The 25,917-nt window shown below is 35.8% G+C and overlaps 1 protein-coding gene across 3 annotated transcripts in view; it reads left to right on the top strand.

Moving 5' to 3' along the window:
* The window catches only part of TCF12 (transcription factor 12), a 371,138-nt gene that overhangs the window by 240,914 nt on the left and 104,307 nt on the right, over positions 1 to 25,917 (top strand). For all 3 annotated transcript variants that reach the window (XM_061180287.1, XM_061180286.1, XM_061180288.1), the window contains one exon: positions 16,114 to 16,178. In XM_061180287.1, coding sequence (XP_061036270.1) covers positions 16,114 to 16,178 — 65 coding nt within the window. The remainder of the gene's footprint in view (positions 1 to 16,113; positions 16,179 to 25,917) is intronic.

Below are 25,917 nucleotides of genomic sequence, written 5' to 3'. Positions count from 1 at the left end.
GAGGAATCAGTGAAAACTTTAAAGTTCAACAGAAGCCCAATTGTTAGAAGAAGGCCAAGGGTTGGCAACATATCAGTTTGAAATAACTGGGAGCATCTAACAAAAGAACAGTTCATAAGGGGATTTCACACTCATTCTCAAACTTTTCCTCCTCAAACCTCCACTGAGTACTCACAAGAAAGATTGGGGTTAGGGCAAGATACTGAAGAAGATTCTTGCAGGTGCTGATCATCTATCATTATGGGCAAAGCAGGAAATGCATGCCAGCTTCCCTGGATCCTAGGTACTTAAGCTGCTTTAGATGGGGCAACAAAGCCTCTTGCCCAAAGGACATAAGCTAAGACACATTGTGATTGGGGGAGGACAGAAAACTCATCTTAGACCTAAGAACCTACACTAAGTACAGGTCTCCTGCCTATCAGAGAGGGGTAAAAACTCCAACCCAAGGTCAACTTTAGATATGAAGCAGAGTTTTGCTCTTATAGGGAGGAAAGGTGAAGGACAGGAAAGCAACAGCAGTCTACCACTGGAGGAGGGGCAAAAGCATGGAGAGACACCCCCACTCTGGAGCACAGGTTTATAGGATCTGTTAAAAGCTGAGGATGAAAAACTAACACTCAGAAAAGTCCTACAGCAGCCCAGCCATATGCCAAGCACTAGGCAAAAGCAGCCAATCACTGGAGGGAGTTGAAGCTTCTCGTCAGCTAAAGGTAACCAAAGCAACAACAATCATACCCAGCTAAACTCCTGATTAGATTGACTAATTGCCTTACTCTGGAATAGGCACGTTCATTTCCAGGCCTAAATGCTATTTACCTCAGTATCTGCTCTTCTACACGTAACATCCTGCATTCAGTCAAAATTATGATTCATGAACATAAGGGGAAAAAAAACACATTGTCAAGAGGTAAAATAATCAATAGAATAAGACCCAAAGATGACTCAGATGTTGGAACTATCAGACAAGGACTTTAAAGTAACTCTGGTTAACATATTAAAGGATCTAATGGAAAAAGGTGCACAACATGCACAAATAAATGGAAAATTTTTAGCAGATAGATGGAGGTAGTAACAGTCAAACTGAAATGTTGGAAATAAAAGACACGATATCAGAGATGAAGAATTCTTTCAGGACTGTCAATAGACAACACAGTTGCAGAAGAAGTCAGTAAGTTTGAATACAGTTAACAGAAATCCAAACTGAAACAGAAAGAGAAAAAAGTGATAAAAGATCTATGGGACAATGTCAAACAGTCTAACATGTTTGTGATTGAAGTCTCAGATGGAGAAGAAGAGAGAAAAAAAATCATAGATGTAAGATTTTAAAAAACAACACACACACACACACCCCTAGAAGTATATTCCAACTGCTGAAAACCAACAATGAAGAGAAGATCTTGAAGGCAGCCAGAGGCAGAAAAACCATGTATATACAGAGCAATAAAAATAAACTACAGCAGACTTCTTATTAGAAAAGTTGCAAGCATGAAGATGATAGAGTGACATCTCTAAAGTGTTAAAAAAAAAAAAACCCTGTCAACCCAGAATTATGTATACATTGAAAATAGATGTTTTTTCAGTAAGGACAAGGTAAAAACTTTTTCAGATACATGAAAAGCTGAGAGAATCAATTCCCAGCAGACTTATGCTACAATAACTGTTAAAGTTCTTTAGGCGTAGAGAATGTGACACCAGGCAGAAACTTGGATCTACACCAGTTTTTTCTGTAAAGGGCCAAATATCATGTATTTTAGGGTTTGTAGGTCAGACAGTCTCTGTCACAGCTACTCATCTCTGCCTTTGTAGCACAACAGCAACCATGGATGATCGCTTTATTCCAGTAAAACTTTATTTACAAAATCTGGAAGCAGGCCAGCTTTGGTTCATGGGTTATAGTATGCCAACCCCTGATATATACAGAGAAATGAGGGCTCCAGAAATGGTAAAAATGAAAGTAAATATAGAAGACATATGTTTCCTCACTTTTAATCATACTGTAAAATAACTGTAGGTCTAAGCAAAAATAGTAACACTGTATGTGGGGTATATAAAATATGTACAAGCAAAAGGCATAACAACAATAACCCAAAGGATTGGAGGGAGGATTTTGGAAGTATACTTTCGAAAGTTTCCTATGCTATTACATTATTACTTGAAAGTAGACCCTTTTAGCTAAAGATATATTATAAATTGAGGGCAAACACTAAAAAAAAAAAAGTCAATAGTAGAGACTAAATGGAATACTTGATCCAAAAGCAGACTGAAAAAGAAATAAAGAACAGATGAGACAAATAGAAAACATCTAACAAAAATGATAGATTTAAATCTGACCATATCAATAATCACATTAAATGTAAATAGTCAAAGCACACAGAGAAAAAAGAGATTGGAAAAAAAAAGTTTTGACTTTTTTATTCTCTATTTTCTAGTGATTTTTGCACTTATTTTAAAGAATAGGTTCTTCCCTACATGAAAATGTTTAAGTAGTGAGCATCACATTTGTTTATACACTGTGGTAAACCTCCTCACAGTGTAACAATACTAATTCCTCCTTTTTACCTAACAAGGATGGTCTGCCCCCCTGTCCCCCATGAGCTTCAGATAACAACGAAGGTATCTTGAACCAATGGCTTAGAACTATCAGACCCAAGGTAATCTCCCATAACCATTTTTCCCAACTCCTGGAAAAAAAGGAATAAGCAAGTAAAGGATTACATGCAAGCCTGTCTACCCTGTTTCCTCTATGTTATAGAATCTCCAACTCTGTTAAAATTCACTTTAGGTTGTCCTTCTTTTATGCTTTCGTTTCTTTTTAAATTCTTTACTACCTTTTTCATGCCTTGCATGCTTTTTTTGGTAAATCTTTATCTTTATTTCAGTTGTGAACAGAAGCTTAATTGTTTGTGGCCCAGTGTACAGATTGTGCTAGAGAAATACCCATTCATTAATGCTAAGGGAAGAGTGAAGCCATTAGCTTTTAATGAATTTTAATGAAATGAAAGGCATAAAGAATTTTAAAAACTTTGAAAGTATCCACAAGTTCTCTTTAAATTATTTCCCTGGAATCTACCTACTTCTTCTCTATTTAAGACTTTTTCCTCAAGCACTGATATTCAAGCACAGGATACACATTCATGGATCTTCCAGTCAGTGTATTTTTCTTTAAAATAATAACTAATATTTAATTAGCCCTTATCTTGTGTTTTTCCCTATTTTAAAGCACTTTGTTTATTAATACATTTTAACCTCACAAAAACCCAGTGAGGTAAAACTCTTATTATTCCATTGCAGCACTGAGGCAACTAAGGGACAGAGAGGTTAGGTAATAATGTTAGTAGGAAGTGGAGTGGGAATTTAAACCCAGTTAGTCTGCATCCAGAGTCACTGTTTTTAACCACTGCCCCATGCCTCCTCTCTGATTTTATTATTACAATTTTTTCTTTACTTCCTTTATTCTTTAATTTCTTCCTTTGCTTCTCCCTTCAACAAATATTTTACACAGACATACTTTAACTTGATTTGCCATTTATAATGAGTTGGGTTGTAAAAAAAAAAAAACAACTAATTTTGAGTAGTTTGACTCACAAACTCTGGATTATAACCCATTGAGAATTCAAGGCAAGCCTTTACCTGTTTTCAAACTACAGAGGTCAGATGGCAGTAAATTGCAGTGTTGGAGGCCACTCAGTGAAAACTGAATGTGTCATATTCTACCCTCAGAGTTCCCATCATGTATCAAGAACCTTATTTAAATCTTAGTAGACCATAATGGGGATTTAAGGCTTTCTTTTGGGCTTTCTCCATCTGTTTTAAGAAAACAGAATAGAATAGTCTCCTTCATTTGCTCCATATCTGTACATTTTCTGTGGTGTACCAAATGTGTTTACCTTCCTATGTTGTATCGGTGAAGGGTGTTGCGCCCCAGTGAAAAACCTTATTACCATTTAGAGTTTTTCTTAATTTGAGTAGAATGAAGTCTTAATAATTCTGAGTATATTAACTTCGGTTTCCTATATTCAACATACCATATTCATGGTTTAAATATCTCAATGTATTAAACAGATGTTATGATGAACTGCCTAGATACTTCATTTTATTTTTTTATTTATATTTTATATATAAATTTATTTATTTTTGGCTGCGTTGGGTCTTCGTTGCTGCGCACGGGCTTTCTCTAGTTGCGGCGAGCGGGGGCTACTCTTCATTGCGGTGCGCAGGCTTCTCATTGCGGTGGCTTCTCTTGTTGCGGAGCACGGGCTCTAGGTGCGTGGGCTTCAGTAGTTGTGGCTCGCGGTCTCAGTAGTTGTGGCTCACGGGCTCTAGAGCACAGGCTCAGTCGTTGTGGCACACGGGCTTAGTTGCTCCGTGCCATGTGGGATCCTCCCGGACCAGGGCTTGAACCCGTGTCCCCTGCATTGGTAGGCAGATTCTTAACCACTGAGCCACTAGGGAAGCCCTATACTTCATTTTATAACCATACGTCATCATTATTCCAAAAGTCTCTACATTTTTTAGCAGCTTGTCTTCTTCCTTTTAGTACCAGGAGTGCCCAAATTTACATTCTGTCAGAAGAGGGTGACTGATTAATAGCAAAATAGATGAGGATGTCAATTTCATAGGATAAAAAACAGAAAGAGATCATCCAGTCCAAACTTGCCCCACCCCACCCCATTCTTTAGGTAAAGAAACTGAGGCCCTGGGAAGTTTAATGATTTATGCATGTCACACTGCTAATTCACACAGAGACAGGAATAGACCCTCCTGGCTCTCATTTCCATGCTTGTTTCATTTCACTACCCTGTTTCTGATCAGATAGTTGGTGAATGGTGGCGGTTCCATTGACTAGGTCCTTTTTTTCTATTACAGTTCTTGCTGTCAAGGGAAACTAGCTAATTAACAATCATTTATTATCTGCTATTTTAGAGCACAGTTCTCTTAAACTGTCTCTCTGCCTCCATGTGGCTGTATGCCATAGATACTGCCTTGGACTAGAATCTGTTCCTGGCATGCAAACAACACAAGTCTTGAATTCCAGTCCAGTGTTCCCTGAACAAGTGGCATCTGCCTTCTGGTCCCTGGATGCCATAAAAAAACAGACTCAGACAGTGACCTTGCCTGATTAAGGTCACGGTTTAAATTAAAACAGCCAAAATACAGAAAGATGTGAGAAAATCATGGGAATTAACAATAATGAGCTTCATGTTCTGTTTATCATTGTATGATACAAGAAATTTCTGAGAGAAAACATTCATACAAGGATTTGATGAAAGCAGAGACAGTATGTAAGAAGGAGTAGATTATTTAGGTGTATGATTACCAAGATAGTTTGATAACAAAGCTACTCTCTCTTCCCCCAGCCCAATTTTTTGGTGATGTGATTTTTACCTGATTTTCTTTTTTTCTTTATTTTTGGGGTAAGAAGAGCAGACAAGATTGAGGTGTGTTGAAGGATTGGCTCAGTAGGATTGGCTAGAAAGTTGTAAAGCATCAACTGAATTATTTCAAATCCTTTTTTATTTAAGAATGTCATAAACATTAAGATACAAAAGTTACCTGATTATTTTTAGAGAACACATATTCACCATGTTTTCTCCTGAAATGCAGCCAAAGATGAAGAGATAATTCCTAGTTCTATAATTTGTTGAATTGCTGTAAAACTGAAACGTCCTTGTTTCTAAGTTTTAAACAACATAAGGTTGGGGAAATGAGAAAACACTTAAATTCTGAATCTAAGGCAAAGCAACAATGCAGTACAGATGTGAATATGTTTTCAGATACAATTTAGAAAAGCAATTATTAAGTAAAATGTCTGAGAGAAGTGTTTAGATTTTGATCTACCTGTAATGAGTACCTTGGTATGGATTCTGTATATGGCACAACTGGACCATGAAATGGTCCAGAAAGTTTTGATAAATGACTAAAATTGATCAAATGTATTTTCTTATTCTACTCTGTTCATTCATCCCTAATTTCTACCTACCTACTTACCTCACCATCTCATATTGAATCCTGCATTTTAGTATTCTCTCTGGGCATTCCAATGTCTGAAAGGCAGACTGTTCTGTATAAACCTTCTCATCCTCGTCTATTTGTTTATATTTAATTTGTGAATCTGATTTTTAGGAGGAGGGATGGAGAGAATTGGGAAGGGTAGCTGGATTGGTGAATGTTTGCACCCTGGACTGCTTCATCTCAGGTTTTAGTCTCAAGAAGTCATTTCTGAAGTCTATTCAAATTGCCCAGGTCTGATTGTGTGTTCTTATCAAGGATAATGAGATCCTTTATTGGTGCCATAGCAATTCTGCAGGATTGATTGGGAAGATGCTTATAGTTCTGATGCCTGTCACAGGAAGTTGTTGCTAAGTTAAGATGGAGTAAGTGATGAGATAAAGACTGGGTTAGAAAACTGATTACAACTGGGAACTTGCTAATCACTGACCTCTGTAGGGATCCTCTGGTTTATCACTAATCTCACTCACGCGTGGCATTTTCCTGTGCTGCTGCCTCATCATTCATAGCTGTGTGAGTAATCTGGCACAGAGTGAACAAGAGGAGGGCATAGAGAGTCCAGCAGCTGTGCTTGTTGGCACTAGATATTTAAATATCTTCAATGTAGCCAGCAGCGTGCTTGGCACAAATGTTAGCCAATAATACTTAAATAAATTGTTGTGAAGAAAATAGGCAAGCATTTATGTTAAAAACACCCTCCCTCTCTTTTCTTCCCTTGAAAAAAAAAATCTGTTAGTTTGAGTTCCTTTTTAGATTTTTTTTCCTGTAAGTTTAAACAGGTTGCTACCAGAATGAAGACTGTAGTTCTGATATTTAGCATCGTCCTAGGTTCTTTCAGACAAGAATTTCCAACTACTTTATAAGCATTAGTTAAATTGTACAGGCCTGTGTGAGGTACATGTTACTGAGTTGGTTTTCCTAAAAGAGTGAGTGGGGCCATTGATGTCAAGTGACTTGTAACTTGCCCAGTTCACTCAGTGAGAGAAAAGCAAGAGCCAAGACATGAATGCAGTGATCAGAATTCCTAAGTCTCTGCTTAGATATACTCAATGGCATTACAGATTTCCACACTTTGTAGGATAGTATTTTATGTTTCTCCAAGTGGTTACTGTGATTCAAATTATATGAAACCTTTGGTAGTGTTCACCCACAAAAAAGGGAGGGAAAGCTTCTCTGTAAGTAAAGAGGATTAGGTAATTAATGAGTTTTCAGAGATACCCAAGGGGGAGGAGGATATTCTGCTCATAAAACTGTGATCAAATTTAGATTTGTACCCAAATATTTAGATTTGCCTATGTAAGGATTTTATATTGTTTCTCTGAAAACTAAATATAGAAAAGCTCTCATGATTTATATATTGAAATATTTCATTTTGAATCGTGGTAATGTTGATCTAGGTAATTTTTGAAACATCCAGGAATTCTCTTTCTAAGTTAAGCCTTTATCTTTTGAGAAAAACAGTCTCATGCTGCTCGTTTAAAATATAGTGATGCAGTTTTTTATTTAATAGATTTTGAGTTTGAATGTAAATCAATATGCCTGAATGAACATTGAAATAATACTCGCTTTCAGACAAATAGGGAAACTATTTGTTCTAATTTGTGCTGTTGCTCATAAAGTGAAGTTATTTCTTGAGTAATAGCTACTCATTGAAATTACTAAATTTTGCTGGAAATTTTCAAGTATTCACTGGACTGCTGCAGAAATAAATGCTGAGCCAGCTACATCTTCCATAATATCTTTTTTTCTGGTCATTCCCTCATAAAAACATTATTTTGCATTGGTAGGAAAAGAGCGCATACAGCTAAGAGGGTATTATAGGGCAGGTTTCTCCAGCCAGTAAACTGAGATCTACAGGAGATCTTGAAAATTTATTGTCATATCTCACAGCTTCCTTCAATCACTCCTTGGTATTAATAGGATATCTAGTAGGATGAAGAATACAGCTAGCAGTGCAACCAGCAGTGTAAGTAAAGCACCTTTCACAGTGCCTTGCATGTAATAGCTAGTCAGCAAATTCCGACAGCAACCTCAAGACTTTGAGAGTGAAGAAGAGGAAGTGGAAGCGTCCTACACTGCTGTGTACCCTAAGGAAGGTTCAGCAAAGCAGCTGGAGAGTTCGCGAGCCAAAGTTGGTCAACAAAGTAATGCCATGTCTCCCGGGAAGGGGTGTGCTTTACTTTCCCCACCATACTCTGTCAAATGTGTTGAAAGCAAGTGGGCCTCAGTACAAAAGCAGTCATGGATTCTAGAGCACAGCAGCTGGAGCAGTTCCCCAAAGGAACTGACTTCAGGGAGTTAGTTACATTCCCCAAAGCAGGAGTTCTGCAAGGTGTGTTCTCATGGCTGGCACAGCAATTAATTTTTTTAAAATTGTTTTAAACATATACAGACAAACAAATCCCTGCATTGGCCACACAAAACAATCTCTCAGGATGTCATTATGTAACCTCTGATCTTGTCCAACTTGTTTACTCTTATAGATTAGGAAACTGAGGCCCAGAAAGACATGATAAGAATAAATACTTTTATAACAGCCACTTGAAGCAAGAGTAACATCATCATGTGCCCTTTGTGAGAACTGAAAAGAATAGCTATTACCTGTGAGTGTAACCAGCGTAACTGCCCATGTTCTCATTATACCCAGAGCCAACCTCTGGAGTAGTTGGGCTTTGCTGCCAATTATTTTTGGAACGATTTGTCATCATTCCCTCCTTCAGCTGGAATACGTTTCACATGCAGTGCTAAATCAGTTGATTGGTAGAGGCTGCTTGGAGGGCTCAATAGAGAAAAAATTTTATACTGTATTTGGGATCCACTAAATGTCTATGTATATGATTAGAATATAAGAATTGTGTCCTAAACCTCCAATGGAAAATAATGCAGTATAGTATGCTGTTAAGAATTTGGTGTCAGATAGCCCTACATTCTAGTCTTTCATCTACTTAGTCTGTGACCTTGGGCAAATTATTTTTCCTCATTAGTGAAATGGGGATTTAATAGTACGTACCTCAGTGGGTCAGGACAATTAAAGCCATCACTAGCTTTCATCTGGATTATTTCAGTAAGTCTTCTAATTGGTCTTCCTGCTTTCATACTTGTTCCCCCATAATTTATTCTCCACACAGCAGCCACAGTGATACTTTTAAGATGTGGATCATCTTTTCAATAAAACAGTACTGAAGTCAATTGGATATCCCTATGGGAAAAAGTTGTACCTTGACCCCCTACCAACATACACAAAAACCAAATTCAGATTTAAGTGTGTGAAAGATTAAGCTTTTAGAAGAAAACAGAGAAAAATAGATTTGTAACCTTGGAACAGGCGGAGATTCTTAAACAGTGCACACACCAAAGAATGTTAACCATAAAGGGGAAAATGCACAAATTGGACTATGTTAAAATGAAGAATTTATGTTTATCAAAAGACACCATTAAGAGAGTGAAAAGGCAGCCTACATAAAATATTTATATAGATACAATAAAAGGTTTTGTATCAAAAATACATGGACTCCTGCAAATCAGCAAGTAAATGACAAATAATCCAATAGGAAGAAAGTGAGCAAAAAATGTGAATAACCATTTCACCATAAAATACCTGAATGTCCAATAAACATGAACTCATTGTGATTCACCAGTAGTAACTTGGCTGCTAAAAATGTCTATTAAGTCTCCCACTGCATTAATAAATAGATTTGCAACAAAAGAGCTAATCGTTACACAAATCTCTTTACTAATAAGAATAGCTGGAATGTTATATAATATTCTGCAGAGTTTTTATTTTACTGTTGGAAATTCTATTTTCTGAGAGTTCTCCCTCACCATCCCTACACTTTGGCTTTTTAGTGTTATTCTTAAAATGTGGGTGATACAAAGTAGAAAGCAATCATCAGTGGTCCTTTTTTGGTGAGACTCTGTGTTCAAAGTAGTACTGCTTTGGGTGGGAGTTGGACTAGGTAACCTCTGAAGTCTCATTGAAAAATGAGTCTTTGATCCTGGGAAAGGTCATTTGGTCTTACTTGGTATTTATAATTACTCAGAAATGATGTAGGGGTCCTTTAATTCACCTGCACTTCAAGGAGTTTCCAAAATTGGAGTTTACTTTTACCCTGTTTAAAATCTGAACGCTTATAACCAGGGTTCCCAAAATTGGGTGTGGTACATTCCACCAACATAAATGACCTGCCAAGAGGATTCCTGTCATTTCGACTCTTTCCTCCACTCCTCTGGGAGTGGACATGCCTTCAATTTTTGAGGTGGAGTAAGCGTTAGAAATTTCTGGTCATGTTCTTCCTACCCCTCTTTTCTGGGGCTTCCAAGTATTTAGCATAAATTGAGATAGGTTAGGGTAACGTGATGAATCAAAGATGAAATTTAAAATAATTTTATTTAAGGAAATGAAATCCTGCATTTACGTTTAGAAAAATCACTTATATAAGTACAAGATAGGATGACTTGGTTTCTGTGGTTCAATTTTTTTTTTTTTAGTCTAATTTGTGTCTAAATTTAGTCTAAATTTAGTCTAATTTGTGTCTAATTTAGTCTAATAAAGCCAGTATATTCTTGACGGCACTTATGGAGTAATAAAATGCAGATAGAGTTGTAAAGGAAGGCAGGTTTCCATGTTTCTCTTCTTTTGTGTCGTCTTACATTTCCTTTTCTCTTTGCCATTTTGTGTTTTTAGTCCTTACCTTTCTACCCCCTTCTTTTTCTTTTTCCGATTAGGGGAAAAGGGCATTTAATTGCTTTTGAAAAAAATCAGTGAGCTATCTCTCTATCAGATGAAAGATGGGATCCTCTTTATATTTGGTTCTCACCACACTAGAAACTTCCAAGACTAGCTAGATTCTCACTCTTTAGGCCTTGGGCAAAGGAAGCGTGTTCAGCTCTGACCTTAGAGTTTACTCAGGTGTTTGATCAACTTGTCCCAGTCAGTGCATATCCCTTTTATCCTTGAGACTGATTGTTCTCACAGCCTTGGGATGGCGTGATCTGGGTCTAAATGAAAACCAATTTGACAACTCTTAAGCTGTATGTAGGGCAGAATACAGCTTATCTCCCAGACCACTTTTGTTTGAAAGTCACTTGCCTTAAAAGGCTGTATTGTTCTCACATGGGCCACCTACTCAGAAGACCCATCTTCTGTGAAATGGTGGGTAGTTTCATCTCCACCTTTAGTATGATCAGAAGGTGCCTATTACTCCATTCAGGTTTGAATAGGGGTCCCCTTCCTCGTTCAGTAGGCCTTATGGATTGTGTCAGCCCAGGCAATTGTCTGTCCACTCTTCTGGAACCACCCACAGTGCATTTTGGATCTGAACCTCAAGACACCTGACCTTAATTGTGAAACTTGTTTTTCATCCAAGTAGGGTATAAACTTTTCTACTTGTTGACACCTATTAAGGGCACAGGCTTGGTTCTTCATCTCATAACCCCACCATCTGTCAGATTGACTAACCCATAAATGTTTGTTGGAATTTATCAAACTCAGATTCTTCCATCTAGTCAACTCTTGGATATTTGTGATTGGGTTGGGGAGGAATGGGTTGGCAAGGAATGGGAATGAACTGTGCCTGTCAATCCTCAGCCTCAACTTGACTGTTGATTGTGTCCTATGCCAAAAGAATGTAGGTAAAATTATCTTTTGAAGAGTTCTTTATAGACTAATATTAACATTAGTTTGTATTTTTGGAGCTTAGGCAAGCAATGGAGAGTTGCAACTTACTGTTGTGACATGTATGTTTTTGCTACAGAACAAAATAACTTAGAATTATTTTTTTTAATTCCAAGAAAATTTGTTATAGTAATGACTGCCTCTAATAGTTCATACATCTTATATAAACAACTGGGTAAAATAATTTCTTGAATCAGTAATTTGCTATTTCTTGAACAATTGTTATAAATCCTGTCCAAATTAGTCAAACTCATCTGTCGTATCTTGAGCATTTCTCAGTTTGGGGTCAGAAAATACTGAGTATGATTAATGTAAACCATGTAAGTCTAGGTACTTAAAATACTTTTGCACACAAAATACTTATTTATGAAATACGTGTTTGGCTTGATATACAAATATGTATATAAATGTATATCTTTCAATACATGTTGCTCTTCTCCTAGTGTTGAGGTTCTTAGGGTGGAGTCCAGAGACCCCCAGAATGGAAGGAAAATCAGTGAACTTGGACAGGGAAAAAATTGTCATTTTTATTTTTCCAGTCTCCAAGTAAAATTTAGCATTTCCTTCAATTTTGAATGAGGGTAGCAAAACAGTCCTGATAGTATCTATGATTTTTGTCACTAATAGAACAGATGTTCTCATAGCATAATATAGTTGTTGCAGCTATCTTTAAACTGTCATTTATGATTTGAAATTACCATTGTTAATACGCCTGGTTCTAGATCTTACTATTTAATGTGTTAATTAAAAGGCACATATATTACTATGCAGCAAATTTCTTTAACATTTTAATAACATACCAGTTTACTTTACAATACTACATATTTTGCTTTGTACTTTTAAAAACATTATTGTGAAGACTGCCAAAGAAGCCCAGGATGCATACGCACCCACACACAAATAAAACCCCTCTGCTAGAATACCCCAGTAAAATTTTTATAATATTTTTTCATAGGTGTTTCAAGGGAAATTAGATATACATTAAGTTACTAATAGTTGTTAAATTGTATTCAGCTGATGTTTACTGTTAAAATTGTCCACATACTGTAATTTATGTATAATATTTATGTAAAAGTAGTAACCCCATAATACAGTAGTCAGAAGTTTTTCTTATTTGTCAGACACCTAAGATTAAATAAAAAGACATAGGATTCATTTTAATTCATGAAAAGAGTTCTTGTGAAAAGTAATTTTGAAAGAATTAAAGATTATTGTGTTTTAAATCTCAGACTGAGTATGCATTATTATATTTCAGGAGTACCCAGACTTCTAAGTCCCTAAGAAATAAATAGTTCCTAACAAATTAAAGGTGAAATAAAAATGTATTTACATTTTGGAATCTCATTTGAATTAGGTTCATTGTCATTTTAAAAACAAGCTACCAACTTTCCATTTCAGAAGGAACTTTTACTTTGAAATATTTTGAGCTTGTATTAAATGAGTTTTCATTCTCTCTGGTTTGAATATCCTCTGTGAAAAGAAGAAGTTTAGAAATTTTAATAGGCATAGGAAGTAAGTTTTAAAACTTGACATTTTCTTAAACAGTCTATCTGATGGATAGCCTCCACACAGATACTTAAATTAAGATTGTATTTGAAATCTGTACTTTATTAAAAAAACAGACCTAATATTGATCTCTCACTCTGTTCCCTTTTCCACCTCAACAATAAAAAAAAAAAAAAAGATTCCTTACTAGTATATTTGAGTGAAAGTATAACAGTTGTTGCTTAGTTTCAAGTCTTTACTGGTTGTTTGAGATAACATTTCAGGAAGAATTTACAAGGTAAAAAGGACTTGGTGAGTATTTCAACTATTAATAAGTTGATAGTGTATTGTGAATGACAACTCATTGGCATAGTCTTTTTTTTTAAACTTTATGATATTGGTTTAAAATGTTACTGTCTCCCAATTCTGTCCTGCCAAGTGTATGAGACATGATTTGTTGTTTTTTCTTTTCATAAATTTATTTATTTTATTTCATTTTATTTTTGGCTGTGTTGGGTCTTCGTTGTTGCATGTGGGCTTTCTCTAGTTGTGGCGAGCGGGGGCTGCTCTTCATTGTGGTGTGCGGGCTTCTCATTGCAGTGGCTTCTCTTGCTGCAGAGCACTTGCTCTAGGCACACGGGCTTCGGTAGTTGTAGCATGCGGGCTCAGTAGTGTGGCTTGCGGGCTCTAGAGCGCAGGCTCAGTAGTTGTGGTGCACAGGCTGAGTTGCTCCGCGGCGTGTGGGATCTTCCCGGACCAGGGCTCAAAAACCCGTGTCCCCTGCATTGGCAGGCGGATTCTTAACCACTGCGCCACCAGGGAAGCCCCATGATTTGTTTTTAAAGGCAACATTTTCTTAAAATTAAAGACATATACTGAGAATCATTTTTAACATCTCATAAACTTGTTTAATGTAGTTGATTAATAAAGTACTACCTGCAAATCATAGATGTGGGCTGTTCTTTATTTTTTCCCAGTGATCTGTCTGCCTGTTGTGGTGTGTTGGCATATCCCTTCAGTCTCTTCCATATTCTTGGTCTGGCAGGGAGGGGTGTGTGTCAGAATTGCAAATGCATAATCCTTTAAGGATTTTGTGAAGCCACATTCCAAGAGTTGAAGTGTAGAATCTAAAACTGTGAGATATCACCTTGACTTTTATAAGCAGTCTTACTTGTGAAGGATATATTTAAAGAGTTAGAAATGTTTTTCTTTTTAATTTCATTTGTATATTTTGCAAATTAAAATTCTTTACGTAGAACATACTACTTGGTGGTGATAATGTGAGGCAACTAGACCACATTAATTAACCTGTTCTCATAAATCAGCATTTTTATGTGTTGGCATTGCTTCACCTGAAATAGGTGCTTCATCAGGAACAGACAGTAAGTGCTTCTTAAGACATATGCTATAATATCCTAATGGGCTCAGAAATTATACTCTTAATTATTACAATGTTTTCTAATAACTAGCTTTGTTATTACAAGAATTATTTTGTATATCTAAAGGTTCAGTAGATGCCAAGTTCAGAGTTGTAAGATTTCTACATCAATTGGCCAGTTGAATACATCAGTGGGGTGCATACATCAATGAAAATGATAGAATATTAGTACATATGTCTCTAATTTTTTTAAAATTATGCACCCTATCAGTAAACAATTTTGAGCATCCCATCTATGTGTGCAGTTTTTTAAATTAATAAACTATACATTTTTATATAATCACAAGCTGATATCTCAGTGTATAGTATACAATTATGGTGACTTCTTATAGCCTCAATAATTTTAAATATTTTGGATAACTTGTCAGATTTAATTACATTGTGTTTTTTTTACCCTGAAATGAAGAAAAAGAATTAGCTCTGCCATTGTCATTTTTACTTGTATCTCTATCTTTGATATTAACATCAAACTGTGATCCTTGCAGAAATCTTTTTAAGCAACATGTCTATTTGTGAAAGACTGTTCGTTTAAAACTATATACTATTTGAAAATTGGCTTTCCTGAACTTACTTAAACTCATGTGTACTGAAAAGCAAACGAGTAAGAACACTGCTGTCAATTGTCAGCACTGTGAGACACCTGCTCTCCCTCTAGAGCTGGCCTATACCATTCCTGATACACTTAGCCATCAGCTTTTGAACTGTAAATATAATCCCAACAGGAATTCTTATACATTTCAGGGAAGAGTATAAATTGGCATGACAACTTCAGAGAAAGGTAATACTTATGAAGTTGAAAGTGTGCATTGTTTAACCCAGCAGTTTCACGTCTTTGTGTCTATCCTGGAGAAACTCTTATGTGTATATAGGACGTGCAAGGATATTTGTTTAAGCATTGTTCATGATAACTAGGAAAAAAAGCAGAAACTGTTTTTCTGTTTTTCAGTAGGAGAATAGATCAACTGTGGTTTTATTTGTATAATGGGACATTCTATAGCAGTAAAAAATGAATGAACTAGGTGTTTACTTTTAACATCTATCTCAAGATATATACCATGTAATCCCATCTGTTTAAATGTATTAAACACAAATAGTAATGTATATTGTTTGAATACATGAATATGTACTAAAAGATTCAAAATATACATGGGAATCATATACCAGTTTTATGATAGTGGTTACCTTGTGGTCTGGGGTGAGATGTGAACTGTATCTTTACTGTTTCAATTTCTCAGAGAGAGAAGGAAAGGGGAGAGTGTTCAATCTGAAGCAAATATGGGAAAACATTCTCACTTGTGGGTATATGAATCATACTATTGGCTCTATAGATATCCATTATTTTGAATATTTTTTTTTCATTATTTCACATGACTGGAATGGTAGTGAGCTTTTTAAGTCTTATTTATTGGATTTTTGTCTTCTTGTTTCTCATTTGTTCTCTGTACTTCCATGAATGGTCTAGAAGTTGAATTGACTGTGTGTCAGAGCTATTTTCTTTGTTTTACAGGAAAAACGTCAGAGAGAGGCTCATTTTCCCTGTACAGCAGAGATACTGGATTACCAGGCTGTCAGGTAAGTTAATAAATAACAAAAGCAATGAGATAATTTTTTAACACATAGATAAAGACTTTAACAGAGGAGGTAGAAATTTTTCCAATTTATTTCACCATTATTTGTGCATTTAATTTGTGACTAAATGTGGTGGGTTTTTAGTAATTAAACATATTTTCTTTTTTTCTGCTCCTCTGCTTAAAATGGTTTCCCTTCCACAGTTCGTCAGATTGTCTTTCTCTATCATGAAAGAATTTCATAACTCACCTCCATTTTAACTGGAGGCAAAGTAGCAGTTAGCTTCCTACCCTCTTCCAAAATGCTTATTTCTGAAAATGATGTTTGTTTATTTCCTCATGAAAAGAACAGTGTTGCTGATAGAGTACAAGAAGAACATAAAATTGCTCTGTGTAGCTTGACCATCCTATGTTAAACTTACTAATGTTGGAAGTACTTTCATTTCAACCTGTTACCAAACTCAGGTCTAGCTGCTTGCTGAAAATCAATACCTGAGGGGCAGGTGTTGGTAGAAAGGAAGATTGCTTTTAATCAGACAGCTGCCAATCTGGGGAGAAGGCAGACTTGTGTACCCCCAAAACCAACTCCGAAGGTTCTGCTCAGCCAAGACAGTTTTTAAAGGGGAAAAAAGAGGAAGTAATCTCAGTTAATCATTGAGATAAGGGATCAGAGTCATTGCCATCCCCCACTGCATGTAGTCTTGTTGACTTCTTGTGATCTTTCTTTAGATGCTGTCTTGTTCACAAGTTTGTTCACACAGTTTGTTCATGAGATTACTAAAGGGGAAACTAGGGGAGAGGTCTGGTCATCTGTTAATTACTTATTCTTCATTTCTTCTTCTTTGATCTATGGGAAGAACCAACAGGTTAGGCAAGGTATTGTGTCATCAAAAGATCTGAAAACTGCTTGGGCCAGAGATGACCAGACAATGGCGAGTGCCTGGTTTAAGGGTAGTTATAATATAGCTTTGCTAAAGTGACAAGACACAAGGGGTTTCCTGTTGAGGGCGGTTTCTTGCAAAGTGCTGCTTGCAAATCTACATCCAATTTTTTGAGCTTCCTACAGTCTCTTTGACTTGGAAACTTTCTTTCAGCTCTTGCATATTCCTTAACATGTTGCATTTCTACTAATGGCCATTTTCTCTGCTTCTTTCCCCACATCTTTACACTGAGAATCCTAAACACTCAGTTTGCCTGTAGATTCCCATCAGAATCAAGCCAAAAAGCATACAAAGGAAAGGCAGAATATATTAAATTAGTTTTCCGCTGTCTGCATGCCTTTCATGAGACCCCCCCCTAATTTTAGGCATAGGCACTTAACTGTCATACTAACAATATTAGTTCATTTAATACCTCTCCCATAATTATGGCTTTCAGAATCAGAATACCTAGGTTCAAATCCCATCTCTGCGAGTTACTGACCTGTGGTTCTAAGATAAGGCATTTAACCTTAAATCCCATCTCTGTATTGACTTCTTCATTTGAAAAATAGAATTAGCAGTTTTTTCCCACATACTTTGTAAGTCTCTGAAGGCTAAACTGCATGTACTTGAAAGGGAAAGTATTTTACAAAATGAATGCATATTTTTAAATGTTTCGATTCATATAACCCACCAAAAAAAGCTATTCTGAGTCCTTAATATTATTTTTAAGAAACCAAAAGATTGAGAACCACTGGTCTAATGTTAACACTACTGCTAAACTTGAGGGGAAAAAAACTATTGTAAGGTCTTTGAAATTACAGCTGCAGCTGTTAAATTATTGTTAATGCTTATATTAATTAATGAGTTTTCACTTAACATTTTTTATACTCCCTTGGCAGAGGTGTTGCTATTTAGTTAGAATCAGTGATAAGCTCCATTTATGTAATTCTCCAATTTTGCAAAGATGAATCTTAACAGTTTTTACCAGTGATTAATGTGTTTATACCAGATTTAATTCTCATATCAAAACATTTATTCAAACCTAAATGCATAGCACTCTAATAATAATTGTTATCATTTACTGAGCACTAACTAAGCCAGGCATTGAATTACACATTTAATCTGCCCACCCCCCTTTTTTTTTGGCCATAACCCACAGCCCGCGGGATCTTAGTTCCCCGACCAGGGATTGAACCCAGGCCCTCAGCGGTGAAAGCCCGGAATCCTAACCAATAGGCCACCAGGGAACTCCCACATTTACTCCTTTTAACAGCACCCATTTTGCAGGTTAGAAAATGAGTGTTCTCCAGAGGTATCAGTAATTTGCTCAATGCCGTACATCTAGCAAGTGGTAAACCTTCTAAACTCATGCTTGATGTTTTTAACCTTGATGTAATTATACTGCAGGTAAGAATCCCTTACCTCCCTCCCATTTTAATTTGTTCGGTCAAGGAGGGGCCTGAGAATTTCTATTTTTAACAAGTACCCCAGGTGATTTGAATTCACTTCGACTGGGGATTATGCTTTGAGAAACCCAGTTCCTCTGTATACTCCAAATACAAGCACATATGGAGTATTAAAAAAGAAGAAACTGTAAGATTGCTTTTTAATAATTATTTATCACATGTTGGAGAGATCAGGCAGGCCTAAGGAAAAGAGAACAAGGTTACGGGAATGTATGAAATATAAAATAACAATATTCCTATATACAAGAAGATTTATAGGTATTCAAGTCAGGGAAAGATTTGTTTTTGAAGAATTCATGGAAGCAATGCATGAGCCCCAAAGAGAAAGCCCAAAATTCAGCACAGATGAGAGAAGATTATACTGCAACAAGGATAAATAACATCAATGAAGACCAGAGGGCTCTTAAAATAAGTGAAAGTATTCCTTACTGTGAAAGGAACAATGGCTTTGCTATTTATTATTGTTACTTAGCTCTGGCTATGCTGTAGTTGCCCGGAGAAGTTATGATGGTTCACACCAGCTGATTTGAGGCCTAAGTAGTAAACCCAGGAAATTCAAGAGTTTAAAAAGATGTATCACTCCCATTCAAAGAAAAACCTGTATTCCAAACTGTATTTACTATAATTGGTCAGAGAAGAAAAAAATACACCAAACAATTAATAATTGGCTGCCATTTTATCTTACCTAGTCACAAGCAACATAATAATCTTAACCACACAATGATAATAGAAGAAAATATAGTGACTACAAAATTATATCCAAACACCACTTTGAAATCATTTTTCTTCAACAGAATCCCCCAAGGAACATTTAACTCTGCTATTAATGTACATAAAATGCTGCTGACATACTGCAAAATTCAGACTAATTTAATAATGCCTGATGGGCCTTACTTCATGTTAAGATGATGTAATAATATGTTGCTAAATGAGTCTCCTCATATTACCTTCACGGCAATGGCATAACTGATGAGCCATTAAAAGGAAACTGGTGTAGCAGTGTTACTGGAAACATTGATAGATCATTCTGCAATTGAATTTTTTTTGGTTCAACACAGAGCATAGAAGCCAACATCTTTATTAACAATAGGTATGGGAGGAGGGATAAATTGGGAGGTTGGGATTGATGTATACACACTACTATATATAAAATAGATAACTAATAAGGACCTACAGTATAGCACAGGGGACTCTACTCAGTACTCTAATGCCCTATATGGGAAAAGAATCTAAAAATGAGTGGGTATATGTATATGTATAACTGATTCACTTTGCTGTACAGCAGAAACTAATACAATACTGTAAATCAACTATACTCCAATAAAAAATAATTCTAAAAAAATAAGAATAATACTAACTGTCCAAAAAAAAACCCCCAATAGGTATAATACTTCAATAACTGTCACCATGAAGTAAAAAATCCTTTTATGATTATGGTAGTTTGTATTGCTGCCTCTTAAACAAGTGTTTATTCAAATTTGTGTAAGTTTTTCTCAAAGTCTTCAGCCAAGAAGAGGCAGGGTCTTGTTTTTTCCCCAAGGGACTTAATTTTCATCAGAGTTAAGATATTATACCCTTGAAAAAAATAACAGTTAACTTTAAAAACTCAGTTAACTGTTACTTAGAAATTTACCCATACCATTTGCTTCTTTACCATCCTCTTTTTCCATTACAGTCAATCTCATTATATACAGACATTTGATAATGATAAAATGATAAAAGTCAATACAGAAGGAAGATAAAACAATGATAAATGTGTATACACCTAATAACAGAGCTTCAAAATAAATGAAACAAAAATCGGTATAATTAAAGAGAGAGATAAGTTCGCAGTCACAGCTGAAGGTCTGAATACCTCTCTTAGCAGTTGACAGAATAACTAGACAAAAATTTAGTAAAGACATAGAACTAAATGAACCATATAAACTACTGTGACCTAACTGATACTTAAAAAATTCTGTTCCCAACGACTGAAGATATAAATCCCTTTCAAGGGTACATGTTACACTCAACAGGATTGAACACTGTGCTCATCTTTAAATCAGTGTCAATAAACTGAAAAGGTTTAAAATCATACAAAGTATTTTTTCTGACCACAAATGAATTAAATTAGAAGTCAGTGAGTTACCTAGAAAAACACCAAATATTTGGAAATGAAAGGGCTGTTTCATTTAGACATGGGCATATCTAAATAACCCATGGTTTTAAAAAGAAATCAGAAAGGAATTTAGAAAATATTTCTAACTAAATTATAATGAAATATGATATAGCAAAATGTGTTGGTGCAATTAAAGCAGTGCCTTGGAGAAAATGTGTAGCCCTAAATGCTTGTATTAAAAAAGATCTACAGTACATGACCTGAGGTTCTGCCCTATGAAGCTAGAAAAAGAAGCACAAAATAAGTGGAAGGGAGAAAGCAGTACAAATAAGAGCAGGAATCAGTGTAATATTACACAAATAATAGAAAAAGCTAACAAAGCCAGACTTTGATTATTTGACAAGACCCATAAAATTAATAAGTCCTAGCTAGACTAATTAAAACAAAGGGGGAGAGAGAAGGAGGGGAAAGAACACCAATTACCAATATCTGAAATGGAAGAGAGGTTATCACTGTAAATCATATATACATTAAGAGAATAATAAGGAAGTGTTGGGAATAACTTAATAAATTTGACAACTTTGGTGAAATAAGCAAATTTCTTGAATATTACTTACCAAAAGGGGACAAGATGAAACAGAGTTTGAATAGCTCTGTATCTATTAATACAAGTAAATTCATTTCAAAAGCTTTTTCACAAAGAAAGCTTGACTGTCATATGGTTTCATTGGTGAACTCTTTTAAATGCTTACGGGGAAAAATAATACCAATCTTACACAAACTATTTTAGAAAACAGAGGAGGAGGGAACACTTTGCAGCTCATTTTACAAGGTGAGCAACACCCTGATCCTCAAAATGCACATGTGGTTTGTACCAGAAGTGAAAGTTTGGCTTAATTGTTGAAAATCAGCCAGTGTAGTTCAACACATTAACAGACTTAAGAAGAAAACCATTTCCAAAGATGTAGAAAAAGTATTCAACAAAATCAAATATCCATGATAAAACCTCTCAACAAACTCAGTATAGAAAGCAGCTTCCTCAGTTTGATAAAAAGACTTGCATGAAAGATCTATAGCTTTCAAGTGTAATTGCATGCTTAAAGGTGAAAGATTAAATGTTTTCCCTTTAATATTAGGAACAAGGTAAGAACTTCCACTCTCATTACCTGAATTTTATGTCCTAGCCAGTGTAATAAGGCAAGGGGGAAAAAGGCATAAAATAGGAAAGGAATAAATTCAGCTGAATTGGCAGATGATATGTCTGTGTACATGAGAAGTCCTAAGGAATCATCAAGAACACTTCTAGAACTAATAAGTACTTTTAGCTATGTCACAGGTTACATAGGCAATCTCAAAAAGTCAATTATATTTCTATATACTAGCAGTGAACAATTAGAAATTGAAATTATCAAAACAGTATTGTTTAAAATGGGACCTAATCAAACTTACAAGCTTTTGCACAGCAGAAGAAACCATAAAAAAAAGAAAAGACAACCTACAGAATGGGAGAAAATATTTGCAAATGATGAGACAGACAAGGGCTTAATCTCCAAAATATACAAACAGCTCGTACAACTCAGCAAAAAAACAAACAACCCAATTGAAAAATGGGCAGAAGACCTTAATAGACATTTCTCCAAAGAAGACATAGAGATGGCCAGTAGGCACATGAAAAGATGCTCAATATCACTTATTATTAGAGAAATGCAAATCAAAACTACAGTGAGGTACCACCTCACACCGGTCAGAATGGCCATCATTAAAAAGTCCACAGGGGCTTCCCTGGTGGTCCAGTGGGTAAGACTCCGCGCTCCCAATGCAGGGGGCCCAGGTTCAATCCCCAGGTGGGGAACTACATGCCGCAGCAAAGAGTCCACATGCTGCAACTAAGAAGTTGCATGCTGCAACAAAGATCCTGTGTGCTGCAACTAAGACCCGGTGCAGCCTAAATAAATAAATAAATATTTTAAAAGTCTGCAAATAACAAATGCTGGAGAGGGTGTGGAGAAAAGGGAACCCTCCTATACTGTTGGTGGGAATGTAAGTTGGTACAGCCAGTATGGAAAACAGTATGGAGGTTCCTCAGAAAACTAAAAATAGAATTACCATATGATTCAGCAGCCCTACTCCTGGGCATATACCTGGACCAAACTATAATTCAAAAAGATACATGCACCCTCAATGTTCATAGCAGCACTGTTCACAATAGCCAAAACATGGAAGCAACCTAAATGTCCATCAACAGATGAGTGGATAAAGAAGATGTGGTACATATATACAATAGAATACTACTCAGCCATAAAAAAGAACAAAATAATGCCATTTGCAGCAGCATGGATGCAACTAGAGATTATCATACTAAGTGAAGTAAGTCAGAAAGAGAAAGACAAATACAATATGATACCACGTATATGAAGAATCTAAAATATGGAACAAATGAACCTATCTACAAAACAGAAACAGACTCACAGACATAGAGAACAGACTTGTGGTTGCCAAGGGGAGGGAGAGGGATGGACTGGGATTTTGAGGTCGGTAGATGCAAATTATTACATTTAGAATGGATAAACAACAAGGTCCTAATGTATAGCACAGGGAACTATATTCAGTATCCTGTGATAAACCATAATGGAAAAGAATATAAAAAAAGAATGTCTATATGTGTATAACTGAGTCACTTTGCTGTGCATCAGAGATTGGCACAATATTGTAAATCAACTATACTTCTATTTTAAAAAAACAGTATTGTTTATAGTCACATCAAAAAGTATAAAATACAGAGGGATAAATTTAACAAAAGATGATAAGACTTTGGGCTTCCCTGGTGGCGCAGTGGTTGAGAATCTGCCTGCCAATGCAGGGGACACGGGTTCGAGCCCTCGTCTGGGAAGATCCCACATGCCGCTGAGCAACTAGGCCCGTGAGCCACAACTACTGAGCCTGCGCATCTGGAGCCTGTGCCCCGCAACAAGAGAGGCCGCGACAGTGAAAAGCCCGCGCACCGCGATGAAGAATGGCCCCCGCTTGCCACAACTAGAGAAAGCCCTCGCATAGAAATGAAGACCCAACACAGCCATAAATAAATAAATAAATAAATAAATAAATAAAAATCCAGCCATTCATATAAAAAAAAAATTTAAAAAAAAGATAAGACTTCAACAATGAAAACTATAAAATATTGCTGATAGAAATCAAAGAAGATCTAAATGAATAGAGACATGTACCATGTTCATGAATTGGAAGACTCAGTATCATTTAGATGTTAGTTCCACTGGGCTATAGATTTAATGCAATCCCAGTCAGAATTCCAGGAGGCTCTTTATAAAACATTGACAAGATTATTTAAAAGTTGATCTGAAAAGGCAGAGAATTAAGAAGAGCCAGAAGAATCTTCGAAAGGAAAGGAAGAAGGACTTTACCTGACTTAAAGACTTCCTGTAAAGCAATAATAATCAAGACAGCGTAGTTTTCTTATAAAGACTGACAAATAGATCATGGAACAGGATAGAGTCCAGAAAGGGATCCATCCCTATATGGGAAATGGTGTTTGATAAGAGCACTCCAGCAATTCAGTAAGAAAAGAAACATCTCTTTTTAATATATGGTGCTGGAACAACTATAAAACAATATTTAAAAAAAAAAGAACTTCAACTCTTAACTTACATCATAGACAAACATAAGTTTGAGATGGATCATGGACTTAAATATGAGCTAAAATAATAAAGCTGAAAGGGAAAAAAATAGATTAATATCTTTACCACTTCAAGATAAACAAAAATTTTTTATGGAAGATATAGAAAGCATAGAACATGGAAGAAAAATTGATGAATTGAACTTAATTAAAATTTAAAGCTTGCATTCATCCCAGAACACCATCAAGAAAAGGAAAAGAGAAGCCACAGAATGGGAGAAGGTATTAGCAACACATATATTTGACAGAGGACTTAAGTGTAGACTATATAATGATCCCTGACAACTCAGTAATAAGAAAGAAGCAATCCAATTTTGTACAACAGACACTTCACAAAAGACAGTATACAAACGGGCAGTCAGCACATTAAAAAATGCTCCACATTGTTAGCTGTCAGGTACATGAAAATTAAAACCACAATGACGTGACAATACACACCTACCAGAATAGCTAAAAATTTGTTTTATTTTTTTTTTATTGAAGTAGAGTTGATTTACCATGTTGTGGCAATCTCTGCTGTACAGCAAAGTGACTCGGTTATACACATAGAGACATTCTTTTTTTATATTCTTTGCCATTATCGTTTATCACAGGATATTGAATATAGTTCCCTGTGCTATACATTAGGACTTTGTTGTTCAAAATAGCTAACATTTTTTGAAAGCTAAAGTTAAAATTGCTAGTTGGACTGTAAAATGGTAAATGACTTTGGAAAACTGTTTGGCAATTTCTTATAAAGTTAAGTATGCATCTACTCCATGACTCCACAGGTTTACGTCCAGGTGTTTATCCAAGAAAAATGAAAACATTGTTCACCAAAAGCTTTCATCGAAAATGTTCATAGCATCTTTATTCATTATAGCCTAAAACTGGAAACATCCCAGATATTCATCAGCAGGAGAGTGGATAAATGACCTGTGTTATGTTCATACGTTGAATGCTATTCAGCAATAAAACGGAATGATCTAATGATCTCAGTAATGTTATGCTGAGTGGAAGAGGCCAAATCTCAAAACTACGGTATGACTCCATTTATGTGAACAGCTATAATAGGCAAAACTCTCCTGTGTTGATAAAAATCAAATCAGTGGTTGCCACTGGGAGAGGTGTTCTACTGTGAAGGTAACTGATTTCTGAGATGACAGAAATGTCTTGTGTCTTAATATGCATTCATCAAAACTGATTAAGTGATACACTTAAGATCTGAACATTTTATTGTATGTAAAGAACAGCTTAGTTTTTAAAAAAATTAAATGAAAAGAAATGTCATTTATAGTAGCATCTAAGAAACTTTATTTAAATACTTAAGAGTAAATGTTAGAAGACATGCAAGACCACTGAAAACTGCTAAGCAAACAGTTTGCTTGGAGAAATTTTAAAAGACCTCAGCAAATGCAAAGATGTACCATGTTCATGAACAGGAAGACAATATTCTTAAAATATCAGTTCTTCCCAAATTGATCCGTAGATTAAATGCAATCCCAATTATAACCCTACCAAGATTCTTTGTGTTTGTATAGGAACTTACAAGCTAATTTTAAAATTTCTTTAGAAAAACAAATGAC

The sequence above is a fragment of the Eubalaena glacialis genome, chromosome 2, assembly GCF_028564815.1.
Source record: "Eubalaena glacialis isolate mEubGla1 chromosome 2, mEubGla1.1.hap2.+ XY, whole genome shotgun sequence".
NCBI classification, from domain to species: domain Eukaryota; kingdom Metazoa; phylum Chordata; class Mammalia; order Artiodactyla; family Balaenidae; genus Eubalaena; species Eubalaena glacialis.
The sequence above is the reverse complement of the archived record's forward strand: the minus strand, read 5'-3'. Positions and strand labels throughout refer to the sequence as shown.